Source organism: Grus americana, chromosome 18 (genome assembly GCF_028858705.1).
Source record: "Grus americana isolate bGruAme1 chromosome 18, bGruAme1.mat, whole genome shotgun sequence".
In the NCBI taxonomy this organism is placed as follows: domain Eukaryota; kingdom Metazoa; phylum Chordata; class Aves; order Gruiformes; family Gruidae; genus Grus; species Grus americana.
In genome coordinates, this window is record NC_072869.1 from 4786486 (window position 1) to 4809300 (window position 22815).

Below are 22815 nucleotides of genomic sequence, written 5' to 3' on the forward strand. Positions count from 1 at the left end.
ACACTGTCCCAAGCTACGATTTTAGCTGCAATTTTTGCTCCCTGCCCTATTGGGTCAATAGTGTGTTTTCCCCACACGTGGGCTCTTTCACCATCCAGATTTTTTTATTTGCTTTTGTCTTACTTAATGGTTTTGCCACTTTGTTTAGAGCAGAGGTTATGAGGATACAAGTCAAACCTCTCACATGTGGGGAGAGAAAGGCGAGTGCTGGCTGGTGTAATGCTAGAAATACCTTTGGAGGTTTGTGTCCCACCCACCCCGGTCAGATCTGAGCCCTGGCCTGAGATACCCGCCCTCGGCTGGGACCTGGACACAGCCCATGCAGCACAGGAGGAGTTTGTAGAAACAAGCCTTGATCTGGAAGGCACCTCCCTGCCTGTCCTGCGGGCAGATCCCGACACTGTGCCCAGCCTGCCCTGCCTGCAGCCCCAGCCACCGCAGGACAGGCTACCTGGGAGGGCAGCCGGGGCACCTGGGGAAACCTTGCAGAAGGGGCTGCAGAAGCCTCTGCCATTACATCTGCGTTCAGTCTTTGCCCAGACACAGGATGAAGAATTTCTCCTCTCAGGGGGTTTGTGGCACTTTGTGTTGCTATTTTCCCTGTTTTTGCAGTCTGTTTTAATTGTGGGTTTGCCCTTTCAAGCTGGGGGCTAAAGCCTAGTAGAAAACTGTTTACAGTGCTGCTTACAAAATCTTCATAGAGTTCAGGGGCTATTTCAGCAAGACATTCCTGAACAGTTCTTCACTTCATGTTGGCCCCAAACTATTCCCTTATACACTCTGCATGCTAAGGTATGAGAGCTCGACTATGCCGGGTGAGCTGCCACCTTCTCGAGGTCTTTAGCCACAACGTACAAATAAATGTCATGACTTCGTGAGTGCCCCATGAGCGCAGGTTAATATTAGGGCAGCTTCTGGAGCCTTGCAGCTTGACTGACCTGCTTTGGCCTAAAAGCTGGGCAGAACTTGCTTTGTTTTTTCAGTACGGAAATTCTTGCATAGGACACTCACTGTTTGGGGACGTGGCATTAGGATCACATTCACAGGGCCATTCTCTCACAAGATCCTGTGATCTCCTTTGAAGGCCCTGCCCTGGGTGGGTGGGAAGGCTCGTGGGCTTGCCGCTGGCACAGGGGTGACATTTGCTCTTGCTGGAACCGGGTAGCTGTTGGAGCTGGTTATTTGCTTTGTGTGATTGATCACATCTGTATGGCACATAACACTGCCTTGCGAAACGGCCCTTTTATGTGTCAAACTGACTCGCAGTGTGACCTGATGTAGATGTAACAGGATGTCTAAGGAACAACTGAAATTCACTGAGAACCATGCTACTTTTTTGTTTCTCCTGGAGCAAAAGGCCTTTGTCCAGTTTCAGGAAGAGGGCACAGTGCCCTGCGAGACCGATGGGGTCCCCTGTGATGGCCATGAGAACTGTGCCATTAGCTGCTGAAATGCTCCATCGCGCATCGCACCAGAACGCGTCTGGCTCACACCAGTGCCATTTGATGAAAAGGGTGAGGAAACAGGTCTGATTTTCCCTGCTTTGCTGCACCTCGGTGTGTGACCTCAGGGAGGTCAGTGTGAGCCACACCACAATGACACTGAGGCATGAGTTTGCAGGTGAATGTGCATCCTTCAAACTCCAGATGATTTGTCAGTAGGAACTGGGCATCTAAAATGGATCCTGCATTTCTTTCCCCATCTGCTTTTTGCTGGTTAGCTTGCACGTAAGGTTTGCCTATTACCTTACGAATAGCACCCAGCACAAAGTGAAGTCTCAGCAATCCCACTGGGATCTTTAGGCACTTGCTTCTTGTTAATGCTTGGACTGTGGAACAGAGAAAACGAACTGCCTGCCTGGCTCATGGCCTGCTGGGATTACAGAGATGGAGTTACTGGGAGGGTGGGCTTTATCCCATCAACACCTTCCTATCACTGCTGAAGTGATGCTACCCTTGCATGTCAACACTGAAAGCATATCTCTGCTGCACGCAGTCCATCTACTGGCAATGAATGCTGCAGTGAAAGATGCCCTTTAATTAACGTACTTCATAACGAGTCATCTGAAAATGGATCTGTGCTTGGAGCCAGGCACTCCTGCATGTGCTGTAGGGCTGCTTGTGTGAAGAAGGGCTCCTTGTGTGCATCATTTGCACAACTGAGTCTTGACCATTTGACACCGGATGGTAAAAGTGGTTTCCAGATGCTCAATGTTCAACTGCGTACTGGATGCTTTGGTGAAGACCCCACTGCCTCGCACACCAAGGCTGCTTCTGAGCAGAAATGAGAGACACGGGTTTGGGTGTGATCTGACACACTCTTATGTGAGGCACCTGGCTGGGGACATATATGATAGGCACGTGCCGGTCTGTTGGTGCCATGACGAACATGCCAGGTCATGTGAAGGTTGCACCCCTGGCTGCATCTCTGTGCACAGCAGGAAAACCAACCACAGCAGCAAACTTAAGTGAAAGGGATAGAGAGGTCTGAAATTAGTTCAGAGTTGACTCTTTTGTCTGAATTAGAATAAATGTACAGTCCTGCCTTCCCTTCTGTCCCCAGAAATCCTCCCCATGATCCCAGCGTTGAAGGGTGCAAGGAATGCAGGTTTGGGTCTCCTCATCCCTCTCCTTTGCATTGGCCCTGGTAGTGACAAGAGGGTGAGATGGACCAGAGTGCATTTCCTATCCCTGGTTAATCATGAAAGACAGAAGGGAAAAATGATCTTGTGCTCAAATCTTTGTGTTAAAATGAATTAACAAGTGTCTCAGAAATCTGAAAACAGCCTTGACTGGAGTTGTGAGCAATGTGCCCTGCTCGGCACGGGATTCAGTGTTTCTCTCAGCGCCTGTGAAAACTGGCTCCACACATCCTGGGCAGAGCCAAGGCGAGGTACTTGGCAGCCGTGTTTGTTAGAGCGTTGCCTTTGAGTCCTGCCTGAGGTTGGGCTGAAGATGACAGATGATCCATCATTTAACGCTTGTTTGTCCATCTCTGTTGGCTACAATGAAATGCTTTTGTTTTACCAGGGAAGCCCGAGCATTTCATACACAGACCCATCCTGTGAACTTTAAGGATTTGGGCGCAGATGGTGGACGGGATCCCAGCCCTTCACAAGCCGCCGTCCCTGCAGGAGCCATGGCTGTGCCGCTGCAGAGGGTATGTTGCCTCTTTCTACCCTTTAACAAACACAATAACTAAGAAGTCTCCTGTAGAGGTGTGGTAACTCCGTGTGACTCTTGTGTATACAAGCACAACAGTACAAAATCCCCTCGTGCAGCTCCGATCCCTCGGTGAGTTCCAGCCACGCAGCGTGGCTTAGTTGAGCACTCACTGACATCAGGCCATTGCCTTTCCTTTAAGCAAGTGCATGGACGGCTTTGTCCATGAGAGCTGAACTAGCACATGGATCCGCACGGTGACGCTTGCTATCGGGCACTGGAAGCGCCACGAGAGCAGTGAGAACAGCAACCTTCACACTAAGAGTTGTGCAGAAAAACTGGGGGGAAGAGTGCCTGTTTTGGGTTGATCAATAGTGCCTTTTTTTAGTGTTTCCTGGGGGGGGAAATCCAAAATTCTGCAAAAGGAAATTATATTTTAGGTTGAAGCAAATATTTAATATTATTTTGAAATACTTTTTTCAGCCTGGGGATGCAGTTTGATTTGGTAGCAGAAAGCCTGTCAAATAGTAAGCCAAAAAGCTGGAATTTTCAAAGGGAAGTAGAGACAAGCAACTGCCGCACATGTTCAGGGCGGTCTTAGCTCCTGCTTATTTCTCTGAATGTCTCAGTGGTGAGGGTTAATAGGGATGAGGATGTGTCAGCCCTGTGCCAGGTAGTGGATTTCAGCCTGCAGCAGCACCAGCTTTTGTGATTTTACCATAAATTTTGTTACAGTTGTTTTTCAAAGCTCTGGTTCCTCTTGTCCTGTAATTATGTGAGAGTTTCAGCATTCTTTAAAGCTGAAGGTAAATTGACAACTTTTGGGATTGTACAGAATAGCTTGAAAACAACCAAAAAGTTTTAAAAGGATGAAGGGCAAATAGAGCAAACCCCAAATTACGTTTCTTTGAAATCTCAAGATTTGTAAGGCAAACTCGTGATTTTGTGGCCTAGGACAGGACTGCTAAGTGCTTGGTGCTGGCAATGCTGTGTTTATTTTCCGTGCTTGGATTTCTGCATGGCTTTATACACGTTATGAAAAATGCAGTATTTTATGTTATTTTTTAAAAGGAAGCAGATCGCTTTGTTGGATGATCTCCAAACCAGACTGTAACATACAATAAAAATTCTATAGCGCACTGTAACAGACTACAAAAGGCTGAGATGTTACTTTACCAGCACAAAAAACAGGCATACTACGGAGGAAGAGAATTATAAGGTATATCGCTTGTATTTAGGGCCAAAAGAGAAAGAAAAAATATACAGTCTGTGTATTCTGCATATTGAAATTACAGAACAAAATTTAATTAGATCTTTATAAATAAAATCCACATATGCTGATTTATGATATATTTCTTTCTCAGCCTTTGAAATGATGGCTGCCTCCACTTTGAAAACCAGTCATTTGCAGACATCAGGTCTGTAATTCACAAACTGGCACAACCAGAAGTTTGTGGATTTGAGTCTGGCAAATGCCAGTCCCAGCGTATCTGTTTCAGAGGCACATGCTGGGATTCCCAGTGAAGGGGGCAGGGGAAGCATGCTGCAAAAGGCATCTATAACAATCTTTTTTCTCAAATGTGTAATTATAAAGATTAAGTCGCTTGTTTTGTTCATTAAAAAAACAACACTAATGTAATACATAATTATAACCAAAGAGAAAATGTATGGTCTTTGTAGGCTCCATCTAAATATCCCCTTCCCTAGAGGGAATACTTCATGCTATATTTGCAAAAAATATGTGATTAGTACCCAAGTCAGGAGTGAGAACTAAAAGCAACTGGAACACAGGCCTTTCTCATGTGAGACAGAGAGCGCTCAGGACTGGATGAAGACCTAATTAAATGTGCATCTGAAAGGCTAGATTGAGATTCCTGTACTCACACTAATGAAGTGTCAGTTTTCCTGAATCACATTGCTGTACGATGGACTACCACTTCTTTGCCCCAGTGCTGGGAGCGAGCTAGACACCTGGTTTCCTCTCCACCCTTGAGCAGGTTTGGAGGTTGGTGCCTAAATGGCTCCTGAGAACAGGAATTCAGGTGTGATTTCTTGATGTGGTTTGAGCCACATTATAGTTTGCTGCTGCTGGGAGATCCTGTTCTTCCATCTGCCTTCCAGCTTCTGGCCACGTATTCCTGCCTGTCAAGGTCTGCCACTCAAACCAGAGGATGGGCGACGGGGTCCCAATGTAAAGTCCTCAGCTTCTGCCTGGAGACCTTGGCTGCCGGACACAACGCAGCACACACTTTCCTTGGTACCACTTCTTCCTTTCTGCAGGGGCCCAGAGTTGCCTTGAGCTGCCACACAGAGGTCTGCAGGGAATAAATACACAAGTACTCACCGCCAGCTAGCCAGGAGTGTTACCTAGAAGGTCTTGATCCAAGCCTCGGAGGAAGGTGGTGGCTCAGGGTGAACCTGAGCGTCAGGCTCTCCTTTCACTCCTCTAAAACTGCAGCAACTTCAAAAGAACACGTCCATTCCAGTTGTAGAAATAGGAGCTCGACTAGAGAGAAAACAACAACTAGAGCTTTTAGCTACTTCTAACTGGAGGTAAAATCGGATTTTAAACTTTAAAGTAGAATCCATAAAGGACTAAGGCATGTGGCAGGACTCTTGCTGGAGGGTGCATTCTGCTGCTGACCGAAAGGAGCCTGCAACAACTGATTTTGACTTCAAAGAAAGAAATTCATGGTTGTAACCACCTTAGCCTTTCCCATGGGGGATGTAAAAGGCTGTCATGGGTCAGTAGTTGAGTTTTACCTCTAATCCCTAAGACAGATTTATTTCATCTCTTGTGGAGATTGGTTTGTGTCTTTTTCTATGGAGCCTTCACATCACCTGGCCCAGCTTTCCTCTCCGAGTAGATAGGTAGAGGTTGAATGAGGCAGCTCTCCCAAAGTGAGACTGTCAGTAGATGATGGCTCTGTCTCTGCGATACTGAAAACAGACATCACGGCACTTTTCACTAACACATTCCATCAATGCTAGAGACTTGTCACACAGGGAGCGAACACCGAGTGAAGCAAAGGAAGCATTTACAATTTGCTGCCGTGAAACGAGACAAGATAAATCAATAGGAACTAAATTAGCACAGCCAGTGGCCCTCACACCTACTTTGGAAACTCTATTAAAATCCATGGCCTAGAATTTGTAGGAGGGATTATATGCGTGAAGGGTGAGTCAAGATTTTAGAGCGAGCTAATGTAAGTGACACCCACTTCTCAAACTGCCTGAAAACACTTACTGCCAGAATGCGCTGCCAAAGACAAGAGTTCTAGTTAGTATTTGCTGGCTGTCATTGGCCTCAGATAAATACGTTGGGAGGGGAATAGTGGAGGAGTCAATCAAAAGATAACACTGAGTAAAGCTCAGTTGTATAACACAACAAGAAATCAAATTTAACCAGAGCTGAACATATGTCTGAGTACCGGGGGCATAGAAGCGCGATAGCCCAATAAGAATCCAAAGAGAGTCATGTTTGAGAACAACACACCGGAACAAGATCTGACAAATACCTCGTGTTAATGAATTGGTTGTGTTACCGTGCTGCTCTTGGGTGACCTTTTTAATTCAACTGAAATGATATCTGTCCTAGGCTTTTGCAGAACTTTGTAGATTTATGACAGCATCCCACTGACACACTGAGGCACAAGACTTGCTAAAAGTCAAGTTGAGGTAATTAGTCTTGCATAAATCTGTTTATTGGCGCAGTGAATGCGACATTTCCTGGAAGCATCCGGGGTGTGTGTTCCGTGCAGTCGATCTGCACATGCACAGTAATCTCAGACACTGGGATTATTGTAGAAGCACAGAGCAGGCTCAAATCTGCAGGGCCACATGTGTGTTGTAGAGTTGATCCCTGCGTTTGTGACAAATCCAGGATTGCCAGAAGTCCAGCAATTGTGACTCCCAACCTGGCTGCTGGATATCTAGGAATCTGAGGGAAATGTATAAAGTCCTCTACTTCTGCCAGGCACAACTTGTACGAGGGAAAAAGAAGCATGCAGGAAAACCCGAACACATGGCAGCTCTGTGCAAAGAAAACATGATTGTCAGCACACTCCGTCCTGGCTCCCAGACTCTTACTGTTTCCCAGCACCTTCAGGGGAATTTCCTTTTTTTCTGGTACTGACAGTAGCATGCTGGTAAAGCCCTCTGGACTTGCAGGGGAAGAAGGGCTGGATCAGGGCTGGCTGCACAGCAGTGGATTTTTCAACTCTGCCCCTTTCCAGAGCTTCCCGAGGAAATTGGTACATGCAGGCCCTGGCTCTACATTACCCTTTTCAGGGTAGAAACCTCGGAGTCACTTACCCAGCACTTGCCAGAGGAACTGCAGGGATAAACTAGTCTGGTCCTGCACCAGTTTGGCAGCCTTTTGCAGATGAGCACGGGCTTCATGCAAGAGCAGAAAGGCATCACTCAGTAGTCACAAGACAACTTAAAGTTGTCAAAGTAGTTACAGAAGAGGGGGTTCTGCCAGTCTTGGCGGTACTCTTCAGCTTCATTTACATTTCTAAAGAGTGTTGAGCCCTTCACCTGGGAGATGCTATAGAAACACAAGGCCCTAATAGCATGGAATATACAATAAAAACTAAACAATGTAAAACGCATGCAATATAAGCGGGAATAGAATTCTGTGCATGGTCTCTTCAATTGCTCGAGTTTTAAGCATGCATTAAATTGCAGCAACTAAAGGCTACGGAGTATGGATCATAAACTTGAATTCCACTGCAAAACTGTCAGGGCAGAGATCTGACCAACATTATAAAATATGAGAAGTGATTTTAGGAGCCTCTGTTTTGATGAGAGGGATTTCGGAATTGCTTTTCAAAGGTCGGCTGCACAGTGTTTTCAAAATATCAGGCGCCAGGATTGCTCTTCTCTTTTGTAAACCCCCTGATGTTTCTTGTGCATTGGCACTGCACCTCTCTGGGGGAGACTTTGTTTCACAATGGGATATTTGGGCACTGTGGTAATGGGAACTACGAAAAACTCAGAAGGACTTTCAGGCTGAATCACAACTTATCTTCTGCATAGCAGAAGGGAGGATTCCAGATCTTTTCTTCTTCTTTTTACCTTTAAGAGGTTTATGGCAAACATCGTTTAGAAAGATCACAGGGAAATAAATGTCCATCCTCCCTATCTTTCCTGCCTTTCCCACAACAAACAACTGGGAGATAATTCACTCGTAAGTGGTCAGGTTAGCTGTGCTGGCTTCAGTGTTGTGTGGTGCTGGAAATGAGCGATGGCTGGCAATGCCAACTAGATACTTGGGCACCACCCTGATGTATCATGTGCCACCCATATAGACCTTGTTTTTGCAGAGCAAGAACTAAAACCTGAAGGATGGGCTTGCAAGGTTACTCTAGTGGATTGCTGGTGGGAAAGCTTGTCATCACCCTATATTTTTCCATGGGGCAGCTATTTTAACCAGACTGGCTTTCTGATCCATTTTGGGGGGACCTTGGGGCTGCATGGCAGGTGAAGATGAGGAGGACTGCTCAGGGAAAACCATTACAGTTGTGCTTAAAAATGATGGTTAGATACGTTTAATGTGGAGCAGATTTTCTCTTCTGCCCCTGTGCAGTTTGGTGGGACCAGGAGAGCCTGTGGTGCTGGCACTCTGCCTTGGATGAGTGGAAGGGATCTTGTGGGGCTTCACTCAGTGGGTCAGGGTCCTGCAGGCCTAGACCTTCTTCCTACTCAAGCACACTTCTACATCACATCTGGTTCGGTGATAGTGCCTGTAAGTCTCTCATGGACCAGACAGTGCATAAACTGAGAGCAGCTGATTTCCCATCCCAGCAGAAAAGCGCTTTTGGGAAGGAGAGGTGGAGAGTAGCAGGTGGCCATACCAGTGCTGTGGAGCACTGCAGAGGAGTTCTCGGTAGAGAGGTGAGGCAAAAGGTGCGGGAATGTCCAGGTGAGATGCTGGTGGACGGCAGCTGTCGTGAGAAGTGCCCAGGTGCCTGGCCCTGAGCCCGGCCTTGGGGAGCGCAGGGGCAGGTGTCTGTGGGCTCAAGAGCAGGAGGGTGGCAGGGAGCTCCACCGACGGTGCCAGCATGGGACACTCCACTGCGCTCAGCCTCTGCCTGCGCCTCTCAGGTGCTGTGCATAGCCCAGAGAAGGACAAGGACTTAGCTGTGTGTTTAAAGAAATGCATGTGATGCCCTTGCTGAGGGAAAGGTGGTCTGAGGAACATCAGCCTCATGCCTTGTTTCATCAAGGACGCAAACGATTGAAAAGGGAGGGGACTTCATTAGGGCTAGAAAACGCTTACTTAGGCAATTTTTGATTCCCAGGGGTATTTGCTGGCTTTTCAAATGGATCCAGCATAGGCTTACAGGGATTCAGACAGAAACGAGCTGAGAAGGGGTGATGAGGCAGATCTCAGGGAGCTCCTGTCCCTGCAGGCTGCTCTGCCCGCGTGCCCGCAGCGTGTTGAAGCACAAGTGCCGCTCTGTCCTGCCATGTCTGGGCTGGCGCGCTTGGGACATGGCATGTCTCCAGTGCCCAGAGCTTCTCCTTGGCGTTTGAGCTAGGTCGTTTCTGCAGCTCCCCTGCATCCCCGGTTGTTATTAATGGCACACCTGGTGCCAAACAGGATCTTTTCCATTCTTAATCTGTGATTAACAAGGTTGTTAAAGTCATTCTCGGCTCTGCTGAAACCAAACAGAATTTTATATGACATATTGGGCAAAGGCTCTGTTTGAAGTAGTCTTTAATCTTAGTTCTAGGATTAAATCATATGTAAACAGTCACATTTTATCAGCTCGGCTACAAAGTAATTTATTTGTTAGTCTAATTTTAGTAACTTGTAGGTAATTCAATATTATTTGAAAGAGGTTATATAGGAGTGAGCAGACCTAATTTTCCACCAGTAGAGCAAGTAAAGGAGTCCCCTGATCCTGCATAAGGCCCTTGCCTGTTATGGATAGCTTCACTGATTTTAGAAAAGCTGTTCCAAATGTGTGAAAAAGCAGAGTGACTAGATGTCGGCTTTGCAGGACCAAGGCCTGCCATTGTATTTTTTTGGCAGCATTGTTTGACATTGCAGTACATTTTTTGTAAGTGCCAGTGTTGCATCTATTTTTACTGCGTTGTGCAATTAGACTTTTAGGATAGAACTATAACTATTGAACATTTTGCTGGAAGTTACTGTATCCCAATGGAAGAGAGAAGCTGTATTTTCCTTATAACTAGAGGAGGATGTAACTGTGGTATCCCAGTCTTTGTGGCAAAGTGGTTTAGTGCCATTGCTGTCTGTCAGCTCTTCCATGCAGTTAGATTGTATAATCTTTTATCAGCCTTACTGATTTCATGGCATTCAAAGGTGGGGAGTGATCCTTGTGAACATAAATATTAGATTAGAGTAGCCTTTACTATAGGACTTGATTTTTCCTATTGGAAAAATTGTTCTACACTGGAAATCTGAAAGATGTTCCCATGTGAAATCTGATGTTCAGGATGTGAAACTATTTCCCTTTGCACAAAGGCATTTCATGATGATTTCTGAGTGAACATGGATATAGTTTTATTGTGCTTGGTGCTAACAGCTGAAGTAGGTTACAGGAGAAAAGAGGCTGAAAGTTGATAGGCAGTGATCTTACATAAATTTGAACCCTGTCCAGGAATATTTTACAAATTGAGACTCTCCTCTCCTTACAGCGCCTGGGATTTCCAAGTGATTTTGATGGGAGTAGGGGACTCTCAACAGCCTCCTGTGATGGAGTACGGCTCTATTTCTGTTCCTGATTCTAGCTAGACTTTGTAGAGTCTAGTTTCAAATGGCCTGACTGTGCGTGCCTTAACTCCTATTTAATAGGCGAGCCTCATTGTGTCATGGGGGAATTTCACCCGTAAGTGCCGATCTTTTGTTTTTCTATTGGGAAATTCAGGCTGAATAAATGCCAAAGCAAGCTTAAATTTTTCCCCTGATTTTCTGCCCAGCATCTTGCATGCTTGAGTACTGGTCGTACCCAGATAAGTATTAACTCACACTGGTAACTGAAATTCCTCCTCACGGGATCGAAGTTGTGTGATCTAAAGTAGGAATGCCTTAATTTGGGTAAAATTGATCTAATCCGGGATTCTGCAACATTTCTAGCAGCTGGCCTGAGTTCTTGACCATACACATCCTGGTCCTTTACAGAGGTAATGTTTACAGAAAACATTTGCCCGCTTTTTTTTGTAGTTCAGCTAGCTAAAGACATTTCGTTACCTGCCTGACTTGCATGTCTGTATTTGGGGAGGATTTGAGTTTAAAATACTTTAAAGAATACTCTGAAATCATAACCTGCAGGGCTCTCACTTGGTTCACAGGGTTGGGAAATCTGGATACCAGGGCAGGAAAGGCCAATATGAAAAGAATAATGTGACTCAATTGACTGTGAAATTCTTTTAGGAACAGGTGTAATTGTGATCGTAAACATTTGTGAGATATTTTACTACCAGCTTTAATCCCTACAGAGGGGAATATTTAGGAGTAGGAGAATAAATGTGAAAGTAACTTCAAAGGCTGAGTTAAAAGATCAGGAACACGAACCTAAGGTCCGGCCAGCGAGCAGCTGCGCGGAGAGGGGTCTGCGGCTTGCTTTGATCCATCGTTTTCCTCCAGGTCAGTGCATCTGTGACTCCAAGAGACCCTAATGAGGATCCTTAGGGTGGTGGTCACCCCCGCCAGAACCCGCTCCAGCATGACCTTGCATTTTTCCATTAGTCCAGTTTCTTTAATGGAGTAAACCAAACTGTGTAACAAATTAATCACAAACCCCAGGAGGGGAAAAAGTGAAGAGCAAAATTTTGCAGCTGTAGCTCTCTCTGCTAGAGAAAGTGGCGCTGGGTTGGAGTAGCTCTTTGTGGAGGGAGGGACTGAGAAAATAGGTGAAAAAGGTCGTATTTCCTCATGCCTTATGGAAGGCACAAAGCTTTCCTTTAATGAATGCACAGGAAATGTAAAAGCAGGCAAGGGTCTGAGAACTGTGCAAGGGAGTTTGATACGGGGTTGAAAGTCCTTCCTGTGCTTAAGGCCAGCGTCAGAAGCAAAATGCCATTTACGTTCCACTGGAGCTCAGGTTTGCACAATTCCTTGCAAAGGCTTCTTTGCCGGGTGAGTTTTTCCCAGTGCCGTTAAGGAAACACAACTCATTGGTGATTTCAAAGCGGGAAAATGAGAAGCTATAAAGACAAACATGTAGGAAGTGCTATAGAATGATAAGGAAGCCAGGATGGTAAATCAAAGCCTAAGGAGGAAGGATATGAAGGGCACATACATATAAATCTTTCTAAACTGAGCAAGGAGCTGGTGGGGCCTTCAGAGGGATGTGAATGGAGAGTAAGTGCTTGGAGCTGCTGAGAAGCTGAATGAATTCCTCGACTTGATAAGCAAGGGGGAGCAGCTAAAGGTCACGTACTATAAGGAGGACAGGGAAACACAGTGGTTTTCTATGTGGGGAGAGAGAGAAGGCATATTATTTAAAAGTTTTATGCGTGTAACCCAAGCAGACAGTTGGGAAATTAAAACTATTAAAATTGACAAGTCACCAATTTTAGATTAACTGCAACCTACAATTCCTGGCCTTGGTTTCTGGCCTTGGTGTTTGAGAGGTCCCTGGGAGAGCAGTGGTGTCTGAGGAAGGAGACACAGAAAGCATTGTCTTCTTATTTAAAAAAAAAAGGAATAAACCAACAACAATAAAAAAAAAGAAATTAGGCAAGTTGTAGAGAAAATAAAGTAAATATTACTAAAGGGCAAGCAGCAGGCAATGTTTGAGAGCCATTTGGTAGACAGTGAAGTGGCCCTTAATGCCCAGCCATCTCACATTTCTGAAGTCTGTACTTTAAATAGGCTGAATGTGCATTAAAAGTGCTCTGTGCTTGTACCACAAAAGTTAGTTTTGGACCGAGCTTTGAGGTGTTGCTGCAGTACGAACTGTGTCACAGAGTAATGTGGCACCTGGGGCTGCACAGGTCACTGAGAGCAACTTGCGCACCAACATCTTCCCGATTCCCCAGTTCCAGTGAAAATGGCAAACACGTTCCAGTCTTTATGCCAATAACCACAGTGTTTTGCATCCACTCCACGCCACTTGTCACCAGCCATAGCAGTAGCAGATGACAAGACTGGTGAAACTGGTGCTTCCAGCTGCCCTGATCTCTTGGGGCTAATGCTCCCGCCACTCTGATATACGAGGGGTAGTCAGGATGCAGCTGTGTGCTCAGATGCCTTTGTTATGGTCATTGCACCATGGATTTAATTGAATTACAGGGCCTGAGCCTTCAGACGGACACACTTTCTCCTACATCCAGCGTAAGCAGTGAGATCTCGTCCTGTAGATGCTGCAGAGGACCTTTGTCAGGTTATTTTAGCTAAGCCAGTGTTTTCCAACCTTATTTTTAATTTATGGAGCTCTAAACATTTGACACTGCAGACTTGAACCCTTTAAGAGCAAACCTAAGCCTATTTACTATCTCCTTGCTCATGTAAATTCTTAGGCACTTTTCACAGACCTATAGAAAGAGTCTGTGTGCCTGAAGGGACCATGGCTCAACCCCCCTGATTTAATGAAGCTATTGCAGCTCAGAGCCTTTTCTTTTCATAAGCTGTGTGAAGATGGAGAGAAGCAAAGAGAGAAGGATGCAGTACCGCAAGCTCTTCTCACCTTCAAGAAATTAGGAATACTTTTTATTTAGAGGAGAATTTCAATAGAGTTCCCAAGACTCGTGTCCCACTAAAGAGCGGAGGCACAAGGCTCCTCTTGTGAGGTGTCAAGTTACCCAGGAGACAGACTGAGCAACTGAGAAATGTTGCAAGTTTTTGGAAAAGAGATTTATATATAAATGTGTTACGGGAAAAAATACCTCTGCTCATACACATGGTAATTCTTCTGTCTTTGTTTGCTATCTTTCTTTCTTTATTGTTTTCAAAGATTTAAAGGAATTTAATTAAAAAGGCAGTTTAACTACCCTCTTCTTTCCAGATAACAAACACTAAAATAAAATGAAGTGAAATATTGGAGAGCCTGCTTTATAACCCTTTTAAAACTAAACACAAAAGCCAAATGAGATCATAGGGTTTATCGGGCAAGATAGTTCCAGAAAAGATGAGGAAGCGCTCCTGCCACTGTACAAGGAACAGCTGAATCTTCGTTTGGAAAGTTGCAGTCGATTCTCATCATCCATCTTCGGGAACGATAAATCCAAAGTGGAACTCAGAAGGTGACTGGGACAACGGGTGACAAGGAGTAACCAAAGGTGTGTGGGTCATTTAGTGCAGCAGAGCTGAAGTGAGGGCACTGCTTTCTGTAGGTGCAATAGAAGGAAGAATATTATATAAATGAAAGGAAACATTTGGTGGACAGAACGCTTATAAACTGTCATGGAATACACTTAAGCTGGAACAAGGAGAGCTCTGGGACTCAGAGCAACTGGGTTCTGCAAGACCTTGCATCAGGACAGCAGGTCCCATTGCGTAACCCATATGTGACAGGAATTGCATGTGAAGCTGTGAAAGTGGAGTCTGGCTGCAGTGATCATCTCCAGTCCTATATGCTCCCAGAATACCATTAATATCTTCCATTAGCCTGGTATTCCACAGGCAACTGTCTAGCTGTGATCTTCCAGAGAGCCAAAAGTAGGCTTTATTATTTAGGTTTTAGCTCAGCTATAATACATCATTTAGAAAAGATCCTGCTGTGTTAAGATGCATTCAGTAACGTGGCAACATCCAGTGTATATATTAGACTGCACTCAGCTTTGTCTTTGTTAGCTCCCACGTCAGCAGGTAAGTGTCAGAGTGGCCCGAGACCTGCCAGTGGTGGTGCCCGGTGCTGAGAGACTGCCTTGGGTTTACATCTTTTGCAAACCTGGTGCTGCAGCATTCTGTACCAGCACCCAGTATGCCCGTATTGGTGCATCTCTGCTGGAATGAGCAGGCGCTGCTTTGCTCCCGTGTGTATCCATGCTCTCCACCTTCCTGCTGTTTCCTTTTGTGGAAAGTTTCAGCTGCTTGGGCTCCTCTCCTCAAATCATGGCTGCCCCCACCCCAGCACGCCCTTTGCTTTCCAAAATGCATTTTGAGGCTTCAGCTGTAGTAATCTGGGTGTGGGTAGCTGGGGATGCAAACACCACAGGCTCTAAAGGGGGGAACCCCGGCCCTACGCACTGGGATGGAGTTCTCTCTTAAAGCTGGCTTGATGATGGGATCTAGGAGCTGCAACACAGCATGCTTAATGACCAGTAGTGACAGGTTTATAAAACAAGGCGTCCATTGCCCCCAATAGAGATCGTAGTCTGGCTTTCCTCCTGGTGGCTGTCGTAGCAATAATCATGTGTCTGCAGGTTTCTCCAGGGTATGCTGCCGTGCCTTCCTCTTGCGTGACTCAGAGCTCTCCCATCGCTGTGGGGGCACTTACAGCACCTCCTGGGCTCCTGTTAGCTGCAGTTCATCCCGCTTGCTGCCAATGGCTACAGGAGGAGTCTGGAAATGGGGATGCAGGAAGGGAAGGGACCACAGGGCTGCTTTCATCCTGCCATTCACTCTGCTCGTAGGTACCAAGAGCTGTCAAGTGTGGCGGAGCAGGGCTTTGCCGAGTGCTGGTGCTGCCCAGCACGCAGGGTGTCTCTGCCGGTCCCTCCGTGGGCAGGAGGCAGAGTGCAGCGCTGAGACAGAGCAGCACCCGGGTGTCAGATGTCTGTCTTAGCCTCTGACCGGCAAGAAGGTCTCCATCTAAATCAACAAGAGCTCTCTGGACTTCGAACCATGGCGGGAGGATATTTTTAGAAGCCAATCAATCAGTGGTGACTGTTCAAGTTCAGACAAGTCAAACACAGCCTGCAAAGTTACACAGAAGCACTGTGTGCTGTGGAAAGGTTGGTGAGGCTGCTTATTCGACAAGCTGTGCCAAATCCATGAGCTACCAGAGCTGAGTTCTTTTTAGAGAGATAGCTATAAGAAGTAGAAGTGTAAACAGACTGTGGATTGTAAAACACACACTTTTTAAATTGAAGCAATAAATTACAGTTTGGGCTTCCACAGAAACCTTCTTTCAAGGTGTTAAAAATGTTTTCCAAACCTGAGCACAGCCCTAGGTTGAGGGGTTTTCATGTTGGCCTTTTTTGCAGGTGAGGAAATTGGGGCACAGATGCATTTAGGGGCTACCAAGGCACCTCAGAGTCTCTGAAGAATCCAGCTTGTCTCCAGGGAAGTGCCGTGCTGCAACGGTGTTGGAAGAAAACAAACACCTATGCCCTGGCATTCCCCTTCACAATCTGATTAGCTGAATTAACAGCCATGGGGTTAGGTCAGCCTCAGGGCTCTGAATGCAAGTGGCAGAGGGTGGCTTTTTGGTGGCTCTGCTACAAGGCAGCAGCATCTGAAGCCCTTGTAGATGCTTCCTCAGAGAACATGAGCCAGAGTTTGCCAACATTGAGCACAGAGAAGAGCTGATTCTTGCAGGAACCTCCAGATGCTATTCTAGTGTATAGGGATGAAATAAAATAATAATGAAAAAAAATCAAAATAATCATCAAAAAAAATAATGAATCATCTCACTCCATGAAAAATGCCAGCACAGCCCGGACTGTGAAAATGTATGTGTTCTGATTTACAGAATCTCAGTTTATCCATCTTGAAAATGCGTCTGATGTTTTCCATTGTCATTAACCATCGAGAAAAGAACCTGTGGCTCCTGCCCTGCCCACTTCTCTGCTACTTCATGTCCTTCCCTCTGTTGCTGCAAGGCATCTGCTCCGGAGCTCCTCGCTGGAGTCTTTGCACAGCTGAACAGAATGTAGTGCACAATCTAATTCTCAAATTGGGCTTAACTCATATGTTCAATGCCAGCTGGAGGGGCCTGCTGAGTTTCTGCTGATGCATCGGAAATATATTTTTAGGAAGGTTTCTCTATAATTATCACATTATAGCTACTGCTGGATTGCTCAGAGTATAGTAAACAATTGCTATACTTGTTAGAGGTCATGAATACAGAAAAACATTCCTCTGTGTGAGGTCTGCTGTTAAATAATAACTTGTCGTTTCAGGGTGTAGGGGGAGTGAATGCCCTCGAAGGGACGTGCTGACATTGCTCAAGCCAGTGATCCAGTTCCTGTAATTTACACCACTTTCTTAAAGCTGCTTTTCTGAAGAGGAACAATGGATTTGTTGAGGGACAGCTGTCGCCCCGCTGCAGCTCCCGTCATCTTGCATCTTGATCCTCTTGCTGTTTCCTCTGTTACCCATTTTGCAGTTAACAGGTACCCTCATCGCCAGAGATTTAGGCCTCAGGGTGATGGGCAGGCGAGTGAGGAAAGCCGTTAACATAACAACGGTGCAGGGTCCAGCTCCAGACAGGCAGGGGAAGTGAGTGGCAAGAGAAGGTGATCTGGCACACTGAGATTATTAACAAGTAATTTCATGATCAGCGGGTCTAATGAACAGCGTTCACCCTTGTGGCATCTCTGCTGTCTGATGTGGAGGGAGCACTCACTGCTGCCTTTTCCTCGGGGGATACTAATGGTGTCTGTCTCCTCCATCTGTCATCTCCAGTGCACCTCTGGGAGCTTCAGAGCTTTGAGAAATCCTCCTCTCTGTCTCGTTGAAATTGTCTGACATGTTCAAGAACTACTCACACACACACACACACACACACACAGTGATCACACATAAAGCTTTGTTTCCTTAGGAAATCCAGGCTTTACAATAATCACCTCGCCGTTTGCGCAGACGTAACATGCAGTTGTGGTTTTCATGCTGCAGAAGAAATGCAAGGATACAGCTGTGGCTCAAATCAGTTAACAAAATGGGCAAATTAATGATCCCAGGGCCCCAGGAGTCCTATCTCAAGGCCAAAGCAGAAACCAAGAAATCTGACTGAGCTGCAAAAGCTGGGGTAGAGCAGCGAGCACCAGTCAGGGCAGGTGACAGACATGTCATTTCTGACGTCTCTCAGTCTCTCCCTGTGGTGGGGGGGATCTGCCCTTTATTATGTGGTCAAAAGAAAATGATGTCTTGGCAAAAACATGGCAAGTGTAAGAATTAGTCTGGAAGGAGCTCAGCAGGGACATGTAGGAGCTGATTGCAGCATTTCAAAGTCTTTCTAGAACCGCTAGCTAGAGGGAAAAAGGGGGTGAAATCTTCCATATTGCTGCATGCAACAACTCACTGGCTCTGGTGACCTTTGGTAGACACCACTAAAAGCACAGCCAGGCTGCATGTGGTTGGCCAGAGACAGTTGAAACTCTGCTTTACCTGTTCTCTGCCCGATGTGGGAAGTCATCCCTAGGGAACAAGTATCACTCCCCAGCGGAGCTGGCAGTGAGGCCTTTACTCCCCAGAGCCATGAGAGGAACCCAGACAGTTTAAGACTGCATGGCTGATGGGTGGGCTGCTACGACACGTGGTTGTTTGGGATGCGACTAGTTGCAAGTTGAGGAAAGGCGCTTGTGTGAAATGGGCTTCAAGGTTTGCAAAGGACTGCAGAGATAAAGGAACATCTTCTGCAGAAGAAGCCCTGAGCAAGCAGTGGAAGAGCTGGAAGGCATCTAATGAACCACAGCAGCGTATGAAGATGTATTGCTGAGCTGAATTAGGATTTCAAGATGACCAATTAATTTCAACACCTGTGACAATCAGGTCAATATTTGCAGCCTGGGAGTCTGACACAAGTCCCAGCTGCTGCCAGTGGAGTGACCGAGCCTCCATTGCTGGTGCTTGCTGTGATTCATGGGGGTGGTGGCAGATGATGCGCAAACCTGGAGAGCAAGAACATTCTAGGTGCACAGAGGAGCACAGACTTGTCTTTATTGATGGTTTATGTAGATTGGAGGGAGATATGACTGAAGATGGACACTTGTTGCCTCTGGGGAGCTTGCACTGAAGCAAAACTCTGACAGCCTTCAGTTTTGGGAGCTCAGTACTTCTGAATTGTCAGCTTGCATGACAGCTAAATATCTGCCCCCATCTCTGACCTCAGCAGCCACCCTGGCATTGGGGGAAGAAGCCAACCCTGGATACAGATCTGACACTTCCCAGATGCACAGTGACTACCAGGCCCTCCACCCCTCCAAACAGCACCGTAACACTCTCCATATTCATGCAGCAGAGGGTAATTGAAGGAGGGAATGGCAGTCTCCATACTCAGCCCCCTTGCTTTTTTTTGGTTTGCATTGCATGCTCCATGTTGGTTTAATGTAGTTCCTAGTATTTAATGCATTTTTATTGCTTTCTCTAATAACACCAACTGAGCACTAAGAGCCAAATTAAACAAGCCATGCCAATAAGCCAAACATTTCACTTCAACCAGCAAAGCGGATGCCTCTTACCCCTACTCAAGCTTAGGTATGTAAATCAAGGACCTCACTGCTCATCAGGGAAAATGAAGCACATGGCTGCTGTGGTGCAGGTAGGGTAGCATGGGGGCAGTGTCCCTGGTGTGGTGCAGAGGCTGCCGTGTGCCCCCTCCCCGCACGTGCTGCTCTTATCACCCTGGGTCTCAGGGTGGAAGTCAGACAAGGTGAAAGGCTGGTTGTTCTCAAGGTTGTAATGTGGCATCTTGTCTCATGGGCTTTATCAAGCTGGGTCTTGTTTTTCTGTGGCTGTAAGCACCTTTAAACCCCTTTGACTTCAGTGAAAGCTGGAGTTCATGTTCTGTGTTGCTGAAAGCCTTCCCATGCAATTAAAAAACAACCCCAAACCTCCTCCCCTGGTGCTGATCAGTGGTGTGGTGTTGACGTAAGTGTACTGGAGTTGCACTTATAGCAGCTGGGTAGCTGGCACTTTTATAGGGCTTTTTTTTTTATTATTCTCTCTGTCTTTTACACAATATTCCTGAAGTTTTTTTCTATGTTTGCTTTTCCCCAACAAGTCCCAGCCTTCATCTCTGTCCTCTTAGCACAGCTTCCTGTTGTTCTCTGTGATCTCCTTTGTTCCATCTTTCTTCTCTTCTCTGGTTTCCTCCCTTTCATTTTAGCCCTTTTTTGTTCAGACTGGCTCAGCCCATCCTCCCAAAGGGGAAGCATATCTGTTTCATTCCCCTGTCTCCGTTTCCCTCCCAGCCCTACAGCTGTTCCCTCTCTTTCCCGTTCCTACAGGCCCCTCTCCTGCTCTCAGCACCATCCACCGCCTTCTCTTTTTCCTCTCCACGTCCAGCCCCTTTCCTCCATCACTGGAGGTCAACAACAGAGAAAACAGAAAATGAACCAGGAGCGAGATGTAACAGCCAAGAATGATTGTGCCTGCGAGATGCCAACTATTGTCTCACCAGCATTAGTCTGGACTGCTTTCATCTGGCTGGATGAGTTGCATCCACCAGCTCAAGCACTGACATACAGTTTTCGACGTTTCATGCCACACAATCTGTCATTATACCCGAGAAATCTTAGCCTTTTGCTCTGCCCAAGCCTGAAAGCCATAAGCTCCGCAGCGGGGATGTGGTGGCAATGTATACTTCATTTCTGACTTCCTTCTTCCCTCCCATGTACTGTGCTTTACCAGCTAAGCACCGGGCATTTGTAGCTGCAGATCTCTGTGCTGTGGCCTGCGTAGTACGTGTTTTCTAGTTGTGCTTAGTCAAAAGCAAGCATGGAGCTACAATCTCAGTGGGGACAGAAAATAACAAGTTGGCTCGTGTGTGATTAAAGAAGATACATTCTGCCACTAATTTGTTCTGCCACTGTTTCGCCCTTCTAAGTGGAACGCACTGGGGGAACAAATGACCGCGGCGTGCAGCTCGTCTGCGTTACAGGTCTGTCTATTTGCCTGGGGTGAATTAAACACACAGCTTAGAGGCGCGACGAGCTTTTCGTTCTAGAGGGAATGGGGCTGCATTTTGGCTGGACTGTGTGTATCTGCCTCAGAAACCATCTGACCCCTGCCTCGGGCATCATTTTACAGATTTAGGGAATGATCAAATCTGGAAGGAGAACCTGCACAGGTTGATCTGTCAGCAAGTAAGAACAAACCTCATACAGCCCACAGCCACCCTGTGTGCAGCTCAGGCAGTGGACCAAGACCCCAGAGCTGCTGTTTCACTCGCTCCCTGGCTGCGACCACATCTTCTACCCCTCTCCCTGTAATCCCTGACTCAGGCTTTGCCTTCTGCAGCAACAAAGAAAATGTCTTCAAAAATCTCCTTACACAGATGCAGCGGGAGGCTGTGATAGATACAGTCACGGCTGGGGAATGAGTGCCGAGCAGTGCTGCGCTGTCTGTGCCATTATTGTTCTCTGCTGCAAACTGGAAGCAACTGAGAGAAGGACAACGCAGTCGGTCCCTCTGTAACGACCCCCCTGGGACTGGGATGAACCTTTGGTGTTGCAGGGTATGCACAATAGTCAACTGGCAATTTGTTGCGTGAAGATCATGACAAAATCCCTCATCTGAATTTAGTCTCGATATCTAGTATTTTCACAGTGATTGCTCAACAGTGATCGACATTTAAACTGTTTTAAAAAAAGAAAAAAAATACAATCAAAACCAAGTAAAGAAATGAAAGAGGGGAACATGTGAACTTCCAGGGCAAATGCTGAAAGAAAACAATGCAGTGATTGCCCCCAGGCCAGTCTTGCTAAGTCTGACCCTCATGGGGATAGTTAAACAACTTCTTAAAGGGCTCATCTTGCCAGGGTTTGTTACAGCAAAGTCAGTGGTTTCCTCTGCGAGCAGTGATCCGCCCTCACAGGTTCCCTCGCTCCCAGCTGGGTTCAGAGCAGCACCCAGGTACCTCTGCATGTAGCAAATGCCACAGATGATGACTTTGAAATGACCATCAGCATTTTTAGGGGCAAGACATATGGAAGTGAGATGAAGAAAAACTCAAAGATACTATTAGTTTGCATTACCCCTTGCTAATGCAGATGATTGAATTAAAGAAAAAAGTTGAACTATGCCATGCAAACAGTCCATTTCTGGATATATCATAACGGCCCTCTGGCAAGCTCCATAGCCCATAAAAATGCCCACTTTGCTTACCGTATTTAATTGGTTTAGCTTTTGATAAATCATCTGTTACAGCCTGTTGAACATTTTAAAGTGTTTCTTGCTAATGGATTTCACAATGTGGTTTAAGGGATGTTGTTATTAATAAATGTAACTGCACTGAATAGTAATTTGATAAAGATGAAAGAGGCATTTATGAATTCCACTTGCCTTTCAGCTGTTGCTAGGAATTTTCACTCCTTCAGAATATGTTGAATTTAATCTTGATTTCTTTTTGTTAAAACTGGGCTATTATATTCTGATTCTATAAAGAGAGCATTAGTGGAGTTGGACCAGTTGTGAAGTTCGCTGCGGTGGTGAAAACGCAGTTCTTCTCAGCATATCAGAGAGGTTTCCTTGCTGTGAGAGAAAACAAGACTGGCCCAGGTATCCCATACAGACATCCTTAGTATGAGTGGAAAAGTGTAAAGGCAGTTTGGGATTTGGGTAGGTTGTGTTTTTGTTTTTTTTTTTTAAAAAAAGATTAATGGATCTTAATATTGATGAAAACATGAAAAGAAAATAATTTGTCCATGCCAGATAGCCAGTTTTTGCTAATGGGCTGTTCTCCATTACGTTATCATTGCAATGACTGAAGTACTTCATTGTGTATAAATTAATTAGAGACTTGTATTGCAGTACTGAACAGTGTGTGATTGGCTCCAGTGAAACAGGAAA

The 22815-nt window shown here is 46.0% G+C and overlaps 1 protein-coding gene across 1 annotated transcript in view; it reads right to left on the bottom strand.

Moving 5' to 3' along the window:
* Positions 1–5486: 5486 nt before the first annotated feature.
* LOC129214828 (translation initiation factor IF-2-like) overlaps positions 5487–22815 on the bottom strand; it is a 55927-nt gene continuing 38598 nt past the window's right edge. The window contains exon 4 of the mRNA XM_054847071.1: positions 5487–5667. Coding sequence (XP_054703046.1) covers positions 5625–5667 — 43 coding nt within the window. The 3' untranslated portion in view covers positions 5487–5624. The remainder of the gene's footprint in view (positions 5668–22815) is intronic.